At 40.6% G+C, this 19612-nt stretch overlaps 1 protein-coding gene across 2 annotated transcripts in view; it reads left to right on the top strand.

Annotated features, from left to right (window-relative positions):
* The window catches only part of CTNNA1 (catenin alpha 1), a 221686-nt gene that overhangs the window by 188797 nt on the left and 13277 nt on the right, over nucleotides 1-19612 (top strand). For both annotated transcript variants that reach the window (XM_037147500.2, XM_037147501.2), the window contains exons 10-11: nucleotides 4535-4627; nucleotides 16201-16357. In XM_037147500.2, coding sequence (XP_037003395.1) covers nucleotides 4535-4627; nucleotides 16201-16357 — 250 coding nt within the window. The remainder of the gene's footprint in view (nucleotides 1-4534; nucleotides 4628-16200; nucleotides 16358-19612) is intronic.

Here is a 19612-nt window from a genome sequence, read left to right as displayed (position 1 = left end):
TCACTGGGTCGCTCACTGGGTCCGCCCGTTGCAACCCCTCGCCTGGGATTCGCGTGCCTGAGTCTGTCTGACCCAGTTTTCTTGTGCAACCCCGCTCCGCCAGCTGCTGGTTTCGCCCCTCTTACCAGTCAGGCTGAAGAATTTGTTGTTATCAGACTTCTGGAAAGTTCAGTTTTCTGTGTTCTGGCTATGTTTTCTGTTGCTAATATTTTGTTGTCTCTAAACTTGGTTGTGTGAGAAAGCACGGCGTCTCCACCTATGACTCCATCTTGGCGGAAGTCCTGCCTAGTAATTTTTCTGAGTGTATTCTTTCCTTGTCTCTACTTTGTATCCCTTTAAAAATTTCTGTTAACGTAAGAAACATCTTTCAATTTTTCATTTTTGATCATTTGATTATCTGCAGTCATTGCAGATCCAATCACTCAATTTTTTAGCTTACTTTTGCCCAAGATGGCTTATTTCCTTGTGTACTTTCTGCACTTTTTGTTGTGAATTCACATCCTGGTATTTTGCATATAGGAATTCTTTGAGGCCTGGAATTAGATTATCTTTCATCAGAGAAAATTTCCATTTAGATTTGCTTCTGCCAGTTATTTAGGGATACCACTAATACGTGATTGACCTCCTAAACCTAAACGCTTTTGGCGCCAAATATATAATATAATTTCTATATCTGAACCCCTGTGGAGGACTAGCTTTTGGTTAGAATTTGGGAAGGGAGACCTTTTCTTTTCTTGTTTTGAGTGAATGCTTAGAGCTTACACTGGCAAGTATTCTGCTATTTCCCTCTTCATGGTAACTTCTTTGTTCACTCTTATCACTAAGGCTTTTGGCTTTTAGCCATCCCAGCTCTCTGCAGAGCCTGTGATCTGAAGTGAAGGTCATGGTTTTGGTCTGTTAAAAACACAAGTTTTGACCACAGAATGGTATGTACCCCATTCCCTTCCACTCCCACCCTTATTCCACGTAAACACTGTTTTCAGTGCTTGCTTACCTCTCTGAAGTTCTGCTTTCTCATTTCTAGCCTCTGACAATGTCCTCTGATTACTCATCTGCTTAGCCCTGAATTTTTTTTTAATAGCAGTATTTAGATAATTTTATGTATCATAAAATTTACCCATTGTGAGTGTACAGTTCAGGGATTTTTACTGAATTTACAGAACTATGTAACCATCACCACAATCCAGTGTGGCACTTTTCTGTCGCCCATGCACACTTCACTTTTTGGTAACATGTCTTGTTCCTCCTAAGAAGGTAACAGCACCCTTCCCTGGAAATTGGGACGGTGGAGGCTTACCCTTTGTTTCATTGTCATTTTCCCTGTGGGCTTGGGAGTAATCGCTGGAAATTTCCTGAGTGGTTTTGAAATTTATGTGACGTACAGTTGGGATGTCTCAGATACATGACAAGTTTAGAAAAGTTGAGTTACTATTCTTTTAGAATTTTTGAGAGTTAGACTCAGTCATTTTAAAGGAGAAAATTCAGGCCGTAGTAGCTCGACCCAAGGCTGAATGGCAGGTGACGTAGGTTTTGAGCTCCAGCCTGCAGCCGGCTTCTCAGGTTGTAACGGTACCACTTAGACTAAAAAGACCCCTGTTCCACAGCTGTTCTGCTCATTTCACTCCACAGGACAGGAGTGAGTTTGTCATGAGAGTAAGTCATTAATTTATGGCCAAGAGCAGAATTAGCCTGGTCTTTAGAGGTTCCAGAGTAAGGGGCATCGTCGCACTTCAGCCAAACACAAAACCACGAGCACTTACTGAGGGCAGTGGGAACAGCCCGTGTGTGGTTTAAACAACTCTGCACTTTACTTCAAGTCATCAACACATACTGTATAATAGAGGAAAATGGTCATAATGGGGTACTTTTCTGTAGAACTTTGTTTCATAACTTTTATTTAAATAAAGAAAATCTAGTGTAGGGTGAAGGAGAGCGTTTCTAAATCTTTGAAATGTTACCTTTCTGTAATGTGCAGATGTCAACGTTTGTTGATCTGACATAGCCTGGCTCTGACAGTCCCCTTCACAGCACAGGCTGTTTGTTACCAAGCTCCTCCTGAAACCTGAAGCAGCCTAGAGCTATTTTTTTATTAGGGAGATGCAAGCTTTCCGAAATCCAGACTCACATGAGTTAGGCAGAAGCAGTGCAGTAGAGACACTGGTCACTCTTTCATGATGTCAGAGCCAGTGGTCATTGTGTCGGTTCTAGCCCAGTCCTTGGATTAGCAGGCATCAAAGACATTTACATTGTTAATAGTACCTCAAGTAACTGTGATAGCAAAGACAGAGTAACTTATTCCCAGAACAACTGTAGAGATACTGGTTAGTCCTCTACAAAGTCTCAGCTCAGCCAGGTTCTCTGGAATTTAGCTGCTCTGGGTGTTTTTAATTCAGACTTCAGAATCTCCAGTCTCTGTATTATTAACTGCCATCCCAGATTCCTAGAGCCCAGAAGAAGGCATTTAGGAAACCCTTCCCCTCACCCTAAGCTTTCCCTGTAGCCTGGCACTAATATACGAGATTAGCCCCTCAGAGAACTATGGTTGAGAGGCTGCATTTGCACATTTTTCATTGTTAGAAGTGAGTAGTAGCCTTGTCCCTGGAGGGTGAATTGAGCGTTCATCTGAAGAAGACTGTCAGTGACAGGTGCCCGCTACCTCCTCCCAGGCCACAGAGTGGCCTCCTGAAACTGGCAGTGTACCTAACGTTTTAAAGCAAAGCGTAAGTCTTCCCTAGCCTTTGTTTTGTTAGGATTATTAGGAAATAGGAAAGGTGGTTTACCAATGTCAGCCATTTCAGCCTCATCCACACTATTAGTAGACAGTACTTTATACAGTTTTTTGCTCCTTAATTTAAATATTTTTCTGGGTTTTTCAGAGTCCTACAATTGGGAGAATACAAATAAAAATGAAACTGGATGAGTAGTGGCTGAGTCGTGGAAGACAAACACAGTGGCAGACCTTTCCCCATCTGACATTCGGCTGGCTTCCCTACCGGTGGGAGTGGGGCGGGGGTGCCGGCATCAGTTCACTCCCTCACGGGACCGCTGTTAGTCCCAGCTGCTAGTTCAGTGGTCAGCCACGCATTTCGTACTTGGTTTGCAAAACCCCTTCATAGGGCATGAACACACCTAATTTGAGCTTTCTCCATTATAGCATCATAAAATGTGCAATTGAGGGATAATGTTTTTTTTTAAGTTTTCTATAAAATTTAGCTTAGGCCATATTTTGTAGCAATTTTTAAACAAAGATCTATAATCAGCTCTATTGATTGTCATCATGAAGAGAAAAGTCCCCCTTGGCTCAGGCCCAGTTGACATTAGAAAGTAGAATTGCAGTCTTCAGGGAGAATAGATGTCACTTCTTTATGTGATTTTGAAGGCCACTAAACATTAAAGACCTGACTTAATTTTCAGTTTCCTTACATTTTATTTTTAAACTGCATGTTCATTCTTTTGTTTCTTCTTGTGGTCAGACAGTACAGGATTCTGATAGTTTAGCAGTCTTGCAGAAAGCTGTTAATGCCTAACTGTGACACAGCAAACAACAGCCACAATAGTATATATTTTTTCTTGTTTTTATGTGCTTAAGTTGGGTGGAGGAGTGAAAAACAAAGGTTATTGCCATTGCCCTTGTTTACTCTGGCATTTAAATTCTTGGAAATTGCCTTTGGTATTCAACTGCCTACGCTTCTGTCATTCATAACTGAGTTTGCAACTGGGGGAAAGATGTGTCTCAGCCCTGCATGTTCAGTTGGTCTGTGTCATTACTAATGGAATTGGCAAGCTTACCATTAAGAAGCCCTAATAGTCACTACAGAGCAACATTATCAGCTTAACCAGAGCTTTGGCAAAGGAAGTATGGCACAGCGTGGAAATGCTGTTTTCTGGCTGCATAAGCAATGTCACTGAGACTGTTGGGTGGGAAGTTCCACTCAAGCCGTATAGTTGGGGAAGGAGTCCAGCTGTCAGTGCTTCTGAGCAGCCAGCTAGAGGACAGTTGTGCTCTTAACAGTGGGACATCATTGCTGTTTCTTACTCTTTTTCTGATGGGGATGGCTTTATGTCCATCTTGATGTCTTAATGCTAGTTTTTTAATTTGAAAAAATAAACTTGTATTAAAATAAAGCTCATTTTGGCTTAAAGTAAGCATCCATTCACTTGTCAAATGAGAGCAGTAACTTAGAATCTTGATTTTCTTTCTTCAAGAACAGTTCTTTCCTGGTGCATTTGGTTCCTTAGCTTTTCTTGTGTCACTGCCCCACTGGGAGAACTTCTTCCTGAAGTTGCTGTTCAGGCAGGTCAGAACCCATGGAAAGCCTGTGAGTTACAGGCCGTGGGATCTTTTAAGGTTCTGCCACCAACTTACAATGTGACCTGTGTTGTGAATCAGTACAATTTCCGTAGCACAGGTCTTAAAAAAAAAGTATCCATGTAGGTTGTAAAGGTCAGGGGTGAGGGTAAGTGTATGTTTGTTTTCCTTTGCAGTTTAAGAGAAAAATCTTCAAAGACTTTTTTATGATGTTCCTTCTTCTAGGTTGCCAACCTGGCCTGTTCGATTTCAAACAATGAAGAAGGCGTAAAGCTTGTTCGAATGTCTGCAAGCCAGCTAGAAGCCCTCTGCCCTCAGGTAAGGTATGACCAATAATGTGTGAGGTACCACCAAATTAGATTTGGGTTAGAATGGAGATGAGATTTATTTTGTTAGTTTTGTTTTTAGGATTTTAGATAAAAGTCATGGAGACAAAAACACTGATTTAGAGTCTACAGAGGTTGGAGAAATTTGTTTTAACTTCAAATGACATTTCCTGAGGGCATCCCATGCTACTGATCCCTTACCCTTCATTAAAAATGCGCTTTGTCCTCTGCTGCTCACAAATGGTGGGCAGTGACCACACCCTTCAGTCTGTACCCTTCTTGAACTAGGGTATCTGCAACACCTGGCAGTCCTGCAATCACAGTGGCTACCCCACAAGCCCCAAAGTGTAACAGCTACCTCCCTGCCCTCCACCTTAATGCCTTGTATTTGGGTTTCTGTGTTGGGGGAGGAGGGGGACATTTAATAGCTGGAACCCTTACTCTGAGGTCTTAAAGTAGCCTTATGATACAGATATTAGTAATGTAATCCAGCCATCTACCAAAGTAAATGCTTGAGAACTTTTCTCCATTTATAATGGCATTTTGGAAAACTGGTGACGAGGCTAGGTTAAGCCTCTGGGACACTAGAAAGACTTTGAAGCACACAGAAGAATGGTGTTTTTTTTGTTACATGCCCAGTGTGTTGTATGTGTCCCATGCGGGTACTGATCCTGTTCGTGTGGCTTGCTACTCTTTGCCACTCACAGGGATTTGTAGGCGGTGTAAATACTGTTTCAGTGGAAGAGGTTGCCTCTCCAATTTCCCAAGTAGAGAGTGCTCATGGGCATACTTTGAGGACTTACATTTACTTCTCTCTGAATGGCCTGCCAGATGGCAGTGCCCACAGATAAAGGGGAATAAGCAAGGGAACTGGAGTAATAGAATAGAGGTCACAGGAATGAAGTTTCTGTGTTATATCTGCAACCACCTTTAAAATATACTGTGACTAATACTCTGGCTCTTTGATATAAATAATTCCTGACATTCAAAGTAGGTGATAGAAATAAGTAAAGCCTGGTTACTAATAGGAGAGCTTTGCTGGTATACAGGTTAGTTAGGACATTTGTTTTCATTCTGAACCATGTGAATAGTTTCCCAATGAGAGTTGCTTTGTCTAAATATTAGTGTGATGGGCCAATTGAGAATTCACATTATGCGGTGGACATTTCTTCAGCTTTAATTCAGTCATGAAATCTAGTGATTGCTAGCTGTGCAGATAATAAGCACAATGGATTGAATCACCTGCGGAAAGTTAATGTATGACCAAGTTACATGAAATAAATTTAGAGCATATTTCTAAAGATTTGGCTTTTTTTCCCTTAAGTTTGCCATTTTTATCCTATCAGTATATGTTTTTCATGTCTTTGGTTCTCCATTTGGTCTTTAAATGCTTGAAAAACAACAGTGCTTTCACATATCAGCTTAAACAGATGGTAACATACGCTCATCACACCTAGCAAGAGTATTTATATAAATGATCTTAAAGCCTGCGGTGGGGGGGGGAATCACATGGAGAGTTTAGTAGATAGATCCTAATTAAAATGATGATGTGCATAAATCGTGCGTGGCCGGGCCATATCGCACAGGTTTGAGTTTGCCATCAGAAAGCATCCTTTGTCCTTCTCCTTTGTAATTTCATTTCTCCTACTAGAACAGAACTCAAGTGCTTAGACAGATGGTGGGCAGACCACACTTGTTATCGGATATATGTCCTGAATAAAAAGGTGTTTTCCAGGTGTGATTATTCTCCCAGTTTCTCACCTGGGCTCATTCCTACACTTGCTTACAAACAGAGCTGGGTAGGTTCAGTGATGGCAAATACAATAGCCATTTGCAGGCATGGTAATGACATTACATGCATTACCAGATGCCATTTCTAGACAAGGCAGCTGTGACACTGAGTATGGTGTAAGGAGGTGGTTTAATTTTTTTTTCCATATATCTGTCCAATTTTCCCATCACTATTTATTGCAGAGACTGTCTTTATTCCATTGTATGTTCTTGCCTTCTTTGAGAAATAGTAATTAACTCTAAAGGCATGGTTATTTCTGGCTCTCTTCTGTTCAGTTGATCTATATGCCTTTTCTTATGCCTGTACCATGCTGTTTTGATTGCTACAGCCTTGTTGTATAGTTTGATATTAGGTAGCATGGTACCTCCAACTTAGTTCTTCTTTCTTAAGATTGCTGAGGCTATTTGAGGTCTTTGTGGTTTCATAAACATTTTTGGAATATGTTTTCTAGTTCTGTGAGATATGTCACTGGTATTTTAACAGGAATCAAACTGAATTAATAGATTGCTTTGTGTAGTATGGATATTTTAATGATGTTAATTCTTCCTATCCATGAACATGATATATGCTTCTATTTTTTTTGCACCTTCATCTTTCTTCAGTATACTATAATTTTCTGAGTACAGGTCTTTTACCTCCTTGCTTAAATTTATTCCCAGGTACCTTATTTTATTGTTGTTGTTGTTACTGTTGTAAATGAGAATGTTTTCTTAATTTCTCCTTTTAATGGTTTATAATAGGTATGTAAAAATGCCACAATTCTTTTTTTAAGTATATTTTATTGATTATGCTATTACAGTTTTCCAGATTTTCTCCTTTATCCCCCCACCCTGCATTCCCCTCCAGCATTCCTCCTGCCCCTTAGTTCATGGATTGTACATATAAATTCTTTGACTTCATTGTTTCCTATACCATTCTTAATTTCTCCCCGTCTATTTTATGCCTGCTGATTATATTTCTTATCCCTGTACCTTTCCCCACCATTCTTCTCCTCCCCACTGAAAACCCTCCTCCATGTGATGTCCACTTCTCTGATTCTGTTCCTGTTCTAGTTGTTTGCTTAGTGTTTGTTTTCGTTGGTTTTTGTTTGTTTGTTTTAGGTTCATTTGTTGATAGTGGTGAGTTTGCTTTCCTTTCACTGTTCATATTTTTTTACCTTTTTTTCTTAGATAAGTCCCTTTAACATTTCATATAATAAGGGCTTGCTGATGATAAACTCCTTTAACTTGATCTTATCTGGGAAGCACTTTATCTGCCCTTCCTTTCTAAGTGAGAGCTTTGATGGATAGAGCAATCTTAGGGTAGGTCCTTGCCTTTCATGACTTCAAATACTTCTTTCCAGCCCCTTTTTGCTTGTAAGGTTTCTTTTCAGAAATCAGATGATAGTCTTATGGTCACTCCCATAGGGGGAGTTTGTAGGTAGCTCTCTCCTTCCCTCTTGCTGCTTTTAAGATTCTCTCTTTATCTTTTAATCTTGGGTAACTTAATGATGATGTGCCATGTTGTATTCCTCCTTGGGTCCAACTCCTTTGGTACTCTGAGCTTCCTGGACTTCCTGGAAGTCTATTTCCTTCACCAGATTAGGGAAGTTTTCCTTCATTATTTGTTCAGATAAGTTTTCAATTTCTTGCTGTTCTCCTTCTGGCACCCCTATAATTCAGATATTGGAACATCTAAAGTTTTCCCAGAGGTTCCTAAGCTTCTCTTCACTTTTTCGAATTCTTGTTTCTTTATTCTGTTCCAGTTGGATGTTTATTTCTTTCTTTTGTTCCAAATCGTTGATTGGAGTCCTGGTTTCCTTCCTGTCACTGTTGGTTCCCTGCATATTTTGTTTTATTTCACTTTGAGTATCCTTTAGTGGTTCTTTCATTTTTCAACCAAGCTCAATCAGGTTTATGAGCATCTTATTACCAGTGTTTTGAATTCCATATCAAATAGGATGGCTATCTCCTCATCACTTAGCTCTTTCTCTGGAGTTTAGCTCTGTTCTTTTATTTGAGCCATATTTTTTTGTCTTGGTGCATCTGTGGAAGTGTAAAGGGGGTGGGACCTTAGATTTTCACCAGCGCAGGGCAACCCTCTTTGCTGTGCTGATGAGCTGTCTGTGGGGGAGGGGCCAGAGAGGGAACAATGCAGCTCACCTGCTGGGCTCTACCCTACTTTACAACTGTGAGACTGGGAGCTTCTCCCACCATGGCAACCCCACTGTGGTCCACAGTCAGCTCTGAGTCTCAGTATTCCATTTAGCCAGCCCCACCTGTGAGGTCTCCCCGCCTCCCAGAGGGTCCTTTCAGCCAGCCCTACACGCAAGGTCCACTGCCTTGCCCGGGGTTCTCTCCATCCACCCCACTGCCTGGCTCCCTCCTACCAGTCTGGTTAGTCTGGTTGACTGTTTCTTTAATTCCTTGGTTGTCGGAGGTCCGTGTAGTTTGATTTTTTTTGGCACTTTTGTTTATTGTTTTTAGATTGGTTGTTATCCTCCTTTCAGTTGTGCAAGGAAGTGAAGGGTTTCTACCTATGCCTCCATCTTAGCCGGCACTTTCAATTTCTGAATATTAATTTTGTATCCTGCTAATTTACTGAAATTTATAAGTTTTAACTAGTATTGTTTTGGTGGTCTTCGGGACTTTGTATATACCATATCATGCCATCTACAAATAATGACAGTTTTACTTCCTTCTTTCCAATTCGGATGCCTGTATTTCTTTCTTTCTTTCTTTCTTTTTTTTTTTGTCTGCTTGGTACTATGTTAAATAAAAGTGGACATCCCTGTCTTGTTCCTGATCTTAAGGGAAATGCTTGTAGTTTTTGCCTATTGAGTATGATGTCTGCTGTGGTTTGTCATAGATGGCCTTTATTATGTTGAGGTATGTTCTGCTATTCCCACTTTGCTGAGAGTTTTTTATCATTAAATGAATGCTGGGTTTTATGAAATGCTTTTTCTGCATCTATTGATATGATCATGTAATTTTATCCTTCATTTCGTTTTTGTGATACATCATGTTTATCGATTTGCAAATATTGTACCAACCTTAAACCCCCAGAATAAATGCCACTTGGTCATGGTGTATGATCTTGGCAATGTATTGCTGGATTCAGTTTGCTAATATTTTGTTGAAGATTTTAGCATCTATGTTCATCGGGGATACTGACCTATAATTTTTTTTCTTTGTAGTATCTTTATCTGGTTTTGATATGAGGATAATGCTGGCTTCATAAAATGAGCTTGGAAGTCTTACCTCCTCTTGAAATTTTTGGAATAGTTTGATAGGGATAGGCGTTAGTTCTTTGAATGTTCAGTAAAATTAGGCTGTGAAGCCATCTGGTCGAGGACTTTTGTTTGCTGGGAGTTTTTGATTATTGCTTCATTTTCATTAGTTGTAATTGGTCTATTCAGATTTTCTGATTCTTCTTGATTCAGTTTTGGGAGATTGTGTGTTTCTAAGATTTGATCTGTTTTGCCCAAATTGTCCAATTTGTTGGCATATAGTTGTTCATAATATTTTCTTAGAAACCTTTGTATTTCTTTGCTGTCAGTTGTACTTATCCTCTTTCATTTCTGATTTTATTTATTTGGGTCCTCTGTTTTTATGAGTCTAGTTAAAGGTTTGTCAATCTTGTTCATCTTTTCAAAGAACTAGCTCTTGGTTTCATTGATTTTTTTTTTTTTTTTTTTTTTAGTGGCTCTATGTCATTTATTTTCACTCTGATTTTCATTATTTCCTTTCTTCTACCCACTCTGGGCTTTTGTTTTGTTTTGTTTTAGATCTTTTAGCTGTAGAGTTAGTTGTTTGTTTGAGGTTTTTTCTTGTTTCTTGAGGGAGGCCTATGATGCTATGAATTTCCCTCTTAGAACTTTTGCTCTCTCCCATAGGTTTTGGGTTGTTGTGTGTTTATTTTAATTTGTTTCAAGGTAGCTTCTGATTTCTTCTTTGATGTCATTGTTGACCCTTTCATTGTTTAGTAACATGTTATTTAGCTTCCATGTGATTGAGTGTTTTTCATTTTTTTAAATTGTAGTTTTTAGTTTCATACCATTGTGATCGGAAAAGATGCTTGATATGATTTCAATCTTTTATAGAGATGATCTCACTGTTTTACTTTTCTTAGTTCATTATGTGAGAAATGAGCATTGTACATTTATGTTCATACAAACTCAGCACTTTAGGAATTCATAAGCTTGATTTAAATAAAATGTGGCCTTTCTTGGGAATCTACACAAGGGTGAATTAAGTATTTGAAGCCACTACTTATCTACATTTCTTTTTGGTTTTTTAGTTTTCAATAAATTGAGAACTTACGAAATTGTACATTCTTTCTTCTACCTCCTTAGACTTCTATGTTACTTCTTCTCCTGTTGTGCTTGTGGCAACACTCATCATTTTTGTGGCTGACAGGCTCGACAAGCATCAAAAAAGTACAAACCCAAACAGGCCTGGTCTGTAGGTAGTGAGAAAATACACAGTGAAAGAACATCAGAGGCATATGGGCCAGGTAGCCTGTGGCCTCAACTCTCACTCATCTATTATTTCACAGTCATAGGACCATCTACTTTTGAATTACCTCACTTTTCTACTCCTCGTTCTCAAATCTTTTCCTACAAAGTAGTTTCACAGAAGAGCTCAAAGGAGATGCTTCCAACTAGAAGTTTTTTTTCCCTCAGCATTTTCCGTGTATCTCCCCTCTTCCCTCCTACTGTGCATACGGAGAGGTCTGTGGGTAACAGGCCTCCAGAGAAGGCTTACACGTTGACTATGGTCTTGTTTTCTTCTTTAGTAAAGTTTGACTTCCATATCGTAAAAGCTGAACGTGTTTCCTTCTCTCCTGTTTTTTTTGTTTGTTTGTTTGTTTTGTTTTTCTTGATAAGTCTGTATAATGGCTATTAGTCCTTTTTCAGTAGTTTGGAAGACTTTACCAATGAAGCCATCTGGCTTGGAGTTTTCTTAATGGAAAGGTTTTCAACAATGAATTCAGTTCTTTAATAGATATCAGGGTGTTCAGATTAGCTATTTATTCTTGGGTGAATTTGGATAATTTGCATTTCATCAATTACACTTTGTTTTTTTTTTTAAGATTGTATTTATTCTCGGGAAGGGAGGGAGAAAGAAACAACAGTGTGTGGTTGCCACTCGTGTACCCCCATAGTGGGGACCTGGCCACAGCCCATGCCTGTGCCGTTACTATGAATCAGGCTGGTGACCCTTTGATTCAAAGGCTGACATTCAATCCACTGAGCCATACCAGCCAGGGCTCTTATTATTTTTTTCCTTCTGCTTGCTATGGGTTTAATTTGCCCTCCTTTCTCTATTTTCTAAAGACAGAAGCTTTTAGATCACTAATTTGAGACTTTTTCTAATGAACACTAATGCTGTACATTTTTCTCAAAGCACTGATTTAACTGTACCCCACAAAGGTTGGAGTGAGATGGTCAGGAAAGGCCTCAATGACAAAGCGCTGTAGAAGACGTGTAGCCCTCCTGAGTTAGGGGTAGGTAGTATTGTCTACATTTTAAAAATAACAAGAGGAAGGGTACTTCCGCCAAGATGGAGGCATAGGAGAAAACATTGCTTCCTCGCACAACCAAATCTAAAAACAACAAAGTTTTAACAACAATAAATGCAACCAAACCACAGAAAATTGAACAATACAGAGTCCGGAAACAACGAACCGCTCAGCTAAACCGGTGAAGGGTTTAGCTGAGGGGCGAAGCCAGCAGCGGAGCAGGTCGGGCAAAAAAGATCCCCCGACCCAGGCGGTGCACAGGCAGCTGAGGGCGCAGATCCCAGATGGGGGTAGCTACGAGTGAACCCAGGGAAGGCCCGGTGTGGCTGGCTGTCTACGATCGTGCATTTGCATGCAGATAAACCAGTGAAGAGATGAGCACTGAGACAAGACCTCGCAGGCCCCAGTGCAGGGTGGCGGGCTCGCACATTTGCGCTCAGATAAACAGGCGGGTGTGAGCGGTTAGGCAGACCAGGTGAGCAGAGAGGACCGCCATTGCTCCCTCTCTGATCCCACCCCCACATACAGCGTCAGAAACCAGCAACCTGGGTGACCCCACCCTGGTGAACACCTAAGGCGCCTCCCCTCATACAGGCACAAACAGATCAAAACATAGCTCAAGAACAACTCAGAGCCCCAGAGCCAATAAATCTAAGCAACAACGAAATAGCCAAACTTTCAGATGCGCAGTTCAAAACACTGGTGATCAGGATGCTCACAGAACTGGTTGATTTTAGTCACAAAGTAGAGGAACATATGAAGGCTAAACTAATTGAAATGAATGGAAATGCCCAGGAAACCAATAGTAATGGAAACGAAACTGGGACTCAAATCAAAGGAGTGGACCAGAAGGAAGGAAGAAATGACCAAACAGAAAAATATGAAGAAACAAGAATTCAAAAAAATGAAGAGAGACTTAGGAACCTCCAGGACATCTTTAAACGCTCCAACATCCGAATTATAGGGGTACCAGAAGGGGAAGAAGAACAGTCACCAGTGGAAAACTTATTTGAACAAATAATAAAGGAGAACTTCCCCATTCTGGCAAAGGAAATAGACTTCCAGGAAATCCAGGAAGCTCAGGGAGTCCCAAAGAAGTTGGGCCCAAGGAGGAACACACCAAGGCACATCATCATTACATTAGCCAAGATTAAAATGAAGGAGAGAATCCTAGAAGCAGCAAGAGGTAAGGGGACAGTTACATACAAAGGAGTTCCCATCAGAATGTCAGCGGATTTCTCAAAAGAGACTTTACAGGCAAGAGGGGGCTGGAAAGAAGTATTCCAAGTCATGAAATCCAAAGACCTACATCCAAGATTACTCTATCCAGCAAAGCTTTCATTTAGAATGGAAGGGCAGAGAAAGTGCTTCTCGGATAAGATCGAATTCAAGGAGTTCATCATCACCAAGCCCTTATTATATGAAATGTTAAAGGGACTTACCTAAGAAAAAGAAGATAAAAAAGATGAACAATGAAAGGACAGGAAACTCACAGTTATTAACAACCACACCTAAAACAAAAGCAAATTAAGAGGACAGCTAGATCAGGAGCAGAAACATAGAAATGAAGATCTCAAGGAGGGTTAGCAACAGGGGAGTGGGAGAAGAAGGGGGGAGAAGGTACAGAAAATAAGTAGCATAGACGGTAGATAGAAAATAGATGGGGGAAAGGGCAAGAATAGTATGGGAAATATAGAATCTAAAGAACTTGAGACAGATGTTCATGAACTAAAGGGGGGATGGTGGGGGAGGGGTGTGCAGGGTTGGAGGGGAATGAAGGGGGAATAGAACAAATGTAATGGCATAATCAATAAAATAAATAAATATATTTAAAAAATAACAAGAGGGAATTCTAGAACAAAATGAAATTTCATATCAATTTCAAATTGGTCTCGGATCTTAGCAGGGTCATAGAGCCCTCTAATGTGCATTTCGCTCTGAGACTACGTTTCCCCCTGGTTGTTTCCTGGACATTGTGGCTCCCCTCAGGCGAGGCATCATGTCTTTCCCCGACTTTCTACTGATACTTTACCTCACATGATGTACTTCATCTGTTATATATACATACTTAAATGCAAAAGTAATATAGTTAGGTTTCTAAATTGACTTCTCCGATTGTTATTTGGAAATAGAGGAGAGTTTTCTGAGACATAAATAATTTCTATTTAGGTTTTTGTTTAGAAAGTGCATACATAAATATATTCTTCTACTCTTGTAATTTTCAATTTAACTCATTTGTCTGGATACAATCCTAGCACATAAATACAAGTATGAAGTAAAGCTATAACTTTTTCTCAAAATAGCCCGCCAGATATAAAATGGGTACCTTTTGCCACCTATATGTTACGTCACTTTTGTCATAACTGAATTTGTTTTATGATAGGGTCTATTTTTAGATTATTCTGTTCTAATTCCTTTAGCTTTATATTATAAACTATCTCTCCTCCTTACTGTTGCTCTCTATCCCCGGATTTTTGGGCTATTTTCATCAATCGATTGTTCCAGGTTAATTTGTGATTAAATGTCCGTCTTCTCATAAAAAGAATATATTTGTGTTTATTCAAGTTTTAAGATACTTGTTTATTTTTGGGGAGGGGGAAAGGGGGGAGAAACATCAGTATGCAAGAGATGCATCGATTAGTTGTTTCGAGGGCCCCCAACTGGGGACCTGGCCCGCAACCCAGGCATGTGCCCTGACTGGGAATCAAACCAGTGACCTTTTTGTTTGCAGGCCGGCACTTGGTCCACTGAGCTACATCAGCCAGGGCCATTTTCTATTCTTTTTGATAGCAGATAGAAAAGCTGCTGATTTTTATATATATTGTCTTTAACTACCTTAATGAATTCTTATTAATTCTAAGATTTCCTAGATAAAGATCATTTGCATGGAAAAGTAATTTTGTTGTCTGTTTTCTGATAGCTTTTTATATTATTTCAGTTTCCCACTTTATACATTTCTATTTTTAACTTTCTAGGAGTCATCAGAAATGAGTACAGTAGAATCGTGGTTCTCAAACGTAATTTGTTCCAGAAAACTGTTTGAGGAGCTGTTTGTTCAGAAACTGGATCTCCCTTGTTTATAGCGAGAGAGGCTTGTGACTGATCATACAGGGGTCAGCATGAGAGAGTTGTTGGTCAGAAAATCAAGTCCCGAAGTTTTGTTAGACAACTGAGATTTTTTCTGAGAACTGAATTGTTCAAGAGCCAAGGTTTGACTGTATTTGTCAGGCATCCTTTGTAAACAGTTTTGTAGTCAACATGAGAATGTTAACCTTGGGCAAGGGGCTGTTCTTCCATTATACTGTATGAGATAAGAACAAAAGAAAGCAATTTTCTCTTTGTAATGGAAAATTATCTTGGTATTTAAAACATATAATTAAGTCAGTGCCCATGTTTTACTTGGCTGTCTTTGGAAACATTTTCTTCAGCCAAATATTCTGACAAGGTCTAGCTCTACTCTGATCCATTGATACATGAATGAATTAATGAGTTAACTAATGAAATGTGTAGCCTACAATGGTGAAGCATCCCATGGAACTGAATGGCAAGAAGGAAAAGAGACAAAAAACAAGCCTCGAAATAATGAATATGGGAGACCAAAGCATTACACATGAGAAATATAGGATGGTCTCTTCTTCCAAATAATTTATTGTCCAAACTCACATACTTTTGAAAGTAGTGGGCTATCAGTAATTAATAACTGGGGTGGCATAGTCCCCCTGTGCCTAGGAATCTTTGATTGATTGTCTTGATAGTCTGTCACTTCCAGTTGTTCAGGGAGGAAGAGGAAGAGTCCACCAGTCTAGTGGTTCCTGTTTCATAAGATGGAATAATAAACAGTTAATGCTTTAAACAGATATTTAATGATATGAAGTATTTAAAAGAAGAAACAAGATAGTTTTATGTGCCATTTAATTCTTATTGTGTATTTTGTGGCATGTTTACATACATATGTATACAAGGAGAAAAAAGCCTAGAATATAGTATCAAAAATTACAGAGTTGCTATCGCAGAGTGGAAATACTAGATTATTTTTGTAATTATCCATAGTCTCAATGTATTACTGTATTCCTATATTTCAAACATGCTGCTTCTACAGTCACATATAAAAACCTATTGTTTAATACTTATGTCTTTGTGTTATGGTGAAATTTGCAGCGTCCTGTGAGAGGCATGTGAGACAGCCACAGCCACTCTACTGACCATATTATCCCGTCTGCTTTATTCTGATGCCTCTGAAAGGTCAGCAGTGAACTTTACTATCTTTGCAGGTTATCAATGCTGCATTGGCTTTAGCAGCAAAACCACAGAGTAAACTGGCCCAGGAGAATATGGATCTTTTTAAAGAACAGTGGGAAAAACAAGTCCGCGTTCTCACCGATGCTGTCGATGACATTACTTCCATCGATGACTTCCTGGCTGTCTCAGGTAACGAGCTGGCTCCCTAGAGAAGTATGTGAGGGTGTGCATACTTCTTTTTGCCGAAGTTGTAATAACTGACAATCAGAATGCCCCCAAGTCTGGGCAGATAAATTATTCTAGTGATATATTGTGCTGGTTTTCATTTTAATTAAAAACAAAACAAAAAAAGCTCCCACAGACCCCTAACCAGTGGAAGGTGGCATTGGAGGGTTCCCTCATGGTGGGGCTGGTCTTGATCTTAGAAGCATGAATTAGAAAGCTGGCTGCAGAGGTTCGCACTTGTGACCTGTACAACAGCACCATCCACCCCTCTTCCTGCTGTCGTGTTTAAGAAGAGTGTGTCCTTTGTCCTCGTAGAGGCTGTGGTTACTTGTTATCAGCGGGGGAAACTTAGGAGACAGGAATCCCAACACCATCACCTTTAGTTTCTTTTGTGAAATATTTTTTTTCCTTACTTGGAATTCTTCTCTCTCCCTCACAAGTGATCATAGTTGAACTGCCTACTTTTTGAAAGACTCTGTCTGCATGATGCACAGACAGAAAACAGAGAGGAAATATTTAAGTGCCATTTAATTATGAACTTGCAAAAATAAATATGAGTAATTCACCTCACAAAAACAGTTGATTTCATTATATAAACAAACTGGTAATGATAGTAAATTGCATTCATATAGAAAATGTCTGTCAACTGCAATTCACTGTTTATCATACAGAGATAAATTTCAATCCATCTCCTTCAAGTTGAGTGAGCATAAATGCATTTTCCATTTAATGGGGCCTCTGCTGCCCTTGGCTGCACTGCTTGCTGTCTGAAGGTGCCAGACTTCCTGAGGCCAGCAGCCGTGGGCAGTGCCGGCGGCTGGGTACTTGTAGGGCTGAAACTACCTGTCACCCCAGGGAGCCATAGGCTGGAACCTGGGAGAGGCAAATGGCAATGGGGCTTGAAACAGAAGCAGGCCCAGGAACATGCACGTGGCCCAGTCCTCCGGCAGTGACCTGTGTAAGGTGACAGAGTGTTCTGCATATCAATGTTCCCCCTGCCCTGCCTGCTTTCCTTGGGATTGGTGGCTCTAAATAGATCGAGTAAGGAGCAGGCAGTACGGAAGCCGCACAGAAGGGAATGGGCCGTGCCACTGTAGGAAGGCCGGGTTACAGGCGCTGGGGACTTCAAAACAAAAACCCATTTGCAAGCACATCTTTGCAGATGCTCAGAATGCAGCGTGGCTCTTTGGGCAATCATGGCCTTCGGTTATTTTTCCCAATGAAGTACTGAATTCTTCTTTTTCATAGGTTTAGAGAAAAACATTCCACCTTCACAGCACTTTTAAATTTGAGCAAACAACTAATTCTGAACTCTCGATGCAAAGCTCCCCTCTGGAGAAAGCTGCCATTCCTGAACCTCCTTTTTTGTGATAAGGGTGGGTGTCTCTCATGCTTGGTCTCAAGGGATTTTCCGTCTTTCTTAGAGCAAAATAAAAATGTAAGAGCATCAAAGGTCCCCTATGCATCATTCTTCAAAGAACAAAAGGGACTCTGCAGTGGCAGTTTGGGGATCTAGGCAGTATCTTTAGGATGTATAACTTAACACAGAAGAATGGCAGAGAGAAATCAAATTCTTTGACAGATGTACTTTTTTTGGTATGTTCAGTTTTTACACCAACATGGAAAGAATACGGGTTGACGATGGAAAGGAGTGTAGGCAGTTTCTGTTACTGTGTAAAACACAGAACGATTGTTCTAGTCGGAAAGTGGTGGTGGTTTCGGCGCTTCTGAATTTTGGAGGTCTGCCCGGTGTGTTTCTCTGATGTTTATCACAGGCTTTCTTAGCAGTGTCAAGTAATTAAATAATTAACAATTCCTATAATTTTTATGACATACTTCTTAGGGACGTGGGATGAAGGGAGGAGACAGGCAAATGCCTGTGCAGAGTTCTGCATTAACCAGTTCATTTCCAGCATTCGGGCTCCTTTATGTCTTCACATACCTGCCTCAATCTCAGCAGCTTTAGCACTTTTTATTGGGGGGGGGGGCACTAGAGATGTCTCCCCATATCACATGACACACGGCCTTTGTAGGAAAGTCTTGGTTGGCTCTCATTGAAAATAACCTCAGTTTTAGCTGGGCAGGCCCCCAATGGTCCCAGATCTTGGTCCTTGTGCGACTTGGCATCTCTGGACACGCTCGTGGGTTGGAGAGCAGGTGCCATCTGCAGTAGTCGCAGGCAGTCTTTAGATAAGAAGCCCTGGCCTGGCCTCATCCTGACCTGCCCCCTTGGCCAGTTTCTCCTCACCCTTACACACCGGTGCTTCAGGAATCCCCTCAGTGAGGCAAGTGTGTTTCTGAGTAGAAGCGCCACCAGGCAAGTGCCCAGCACGGGGTTTGGCTTAAGGCTGGTGGGCTTCATAAACTGTTGCCAAATGAAAAATGAAAATGCTGCTTGACTTCTTGGAGTGGTTGTTCTCTACTGTTTGGGGCCTGGTGGCCCTTTGGCATTGTGAGAGTTTTTGTGGGATATTTCCACTAATAATTTTCCACCATCGCATTCCCTTTTGGAATCTGTGGGGACTGGATGTTTGCTGTAGCCCATCCAAGGGGCAGTTATTTAGGAAATAAGACTGAGAGGACCCCATGCTGCTTTATTTCTGTTGTTCCTGATATTCTGTTCTATTGGTTCCAAAAGTTCCCTCATACCTACATCACAAAGCATATCCTAAATTTATGGCTCAAAAAGTAATTGTCAACCCTGGCCGGGTGGCTCTGCTGGTTTGATCATTGTCTCGTACACCAAAGTCTAATCCCCAGTCAGGGTGCATGTGGGGGGCAACTGATGGATGTTTCTCTCTCACACTGATGTTTCTCTCTCTCTTTCTCTCCCTCCCTGTAAATTATTTAAAAAACACCCTTGAATGAGGATTTAATTTAAAAAAAGGTCGTGATCATCTTGTGTATAAATCTAGTAATCTGGTGAAGTCACCAAGACCCTGATGCCAGTGTTTTCTGAATCTGCAGGGCAGGGGGAACTGGGGTCACTGCATCAGTATGAGACAGTGGCACTTGAAAATAGGCACATGCATGCCACCCCCGGGGAAGAGGGCATACAGTCTTCTTTTCCCAAGCCATTCTATTCATAGTGTTGCCTAGTAAACACTGGGGATAGTTTAGGATGCTACTGAGCATTCAGCAAACCGTGAATATATTTACATGGACTGGTCCCTTAAGGATGGTGGTTTGAAATTTATCAAAGTGATAAAGACTGTTTGA

This window comes from Artibeus jamaicensis, unplaced genomic scaffold (genome assembly GCF_021234435.1).
Source record: "Artibeus jamaicensis isolate MK-2021 breed Jamaican fruit bat unplaced genomic scaffold, CSHL_Jam_final contig_456, whole genome shotgun sequence".
NCBI classification, from domain to species: Eukaryota; Metazoa; Chordata; class Mammalia; order Chiroptera; family Phyllostomidae; genus Artibeus; species Artibeus jamaicensis.
This window is presented reverse-complemented; position numbering and strand designations above follow the sequence as displayed.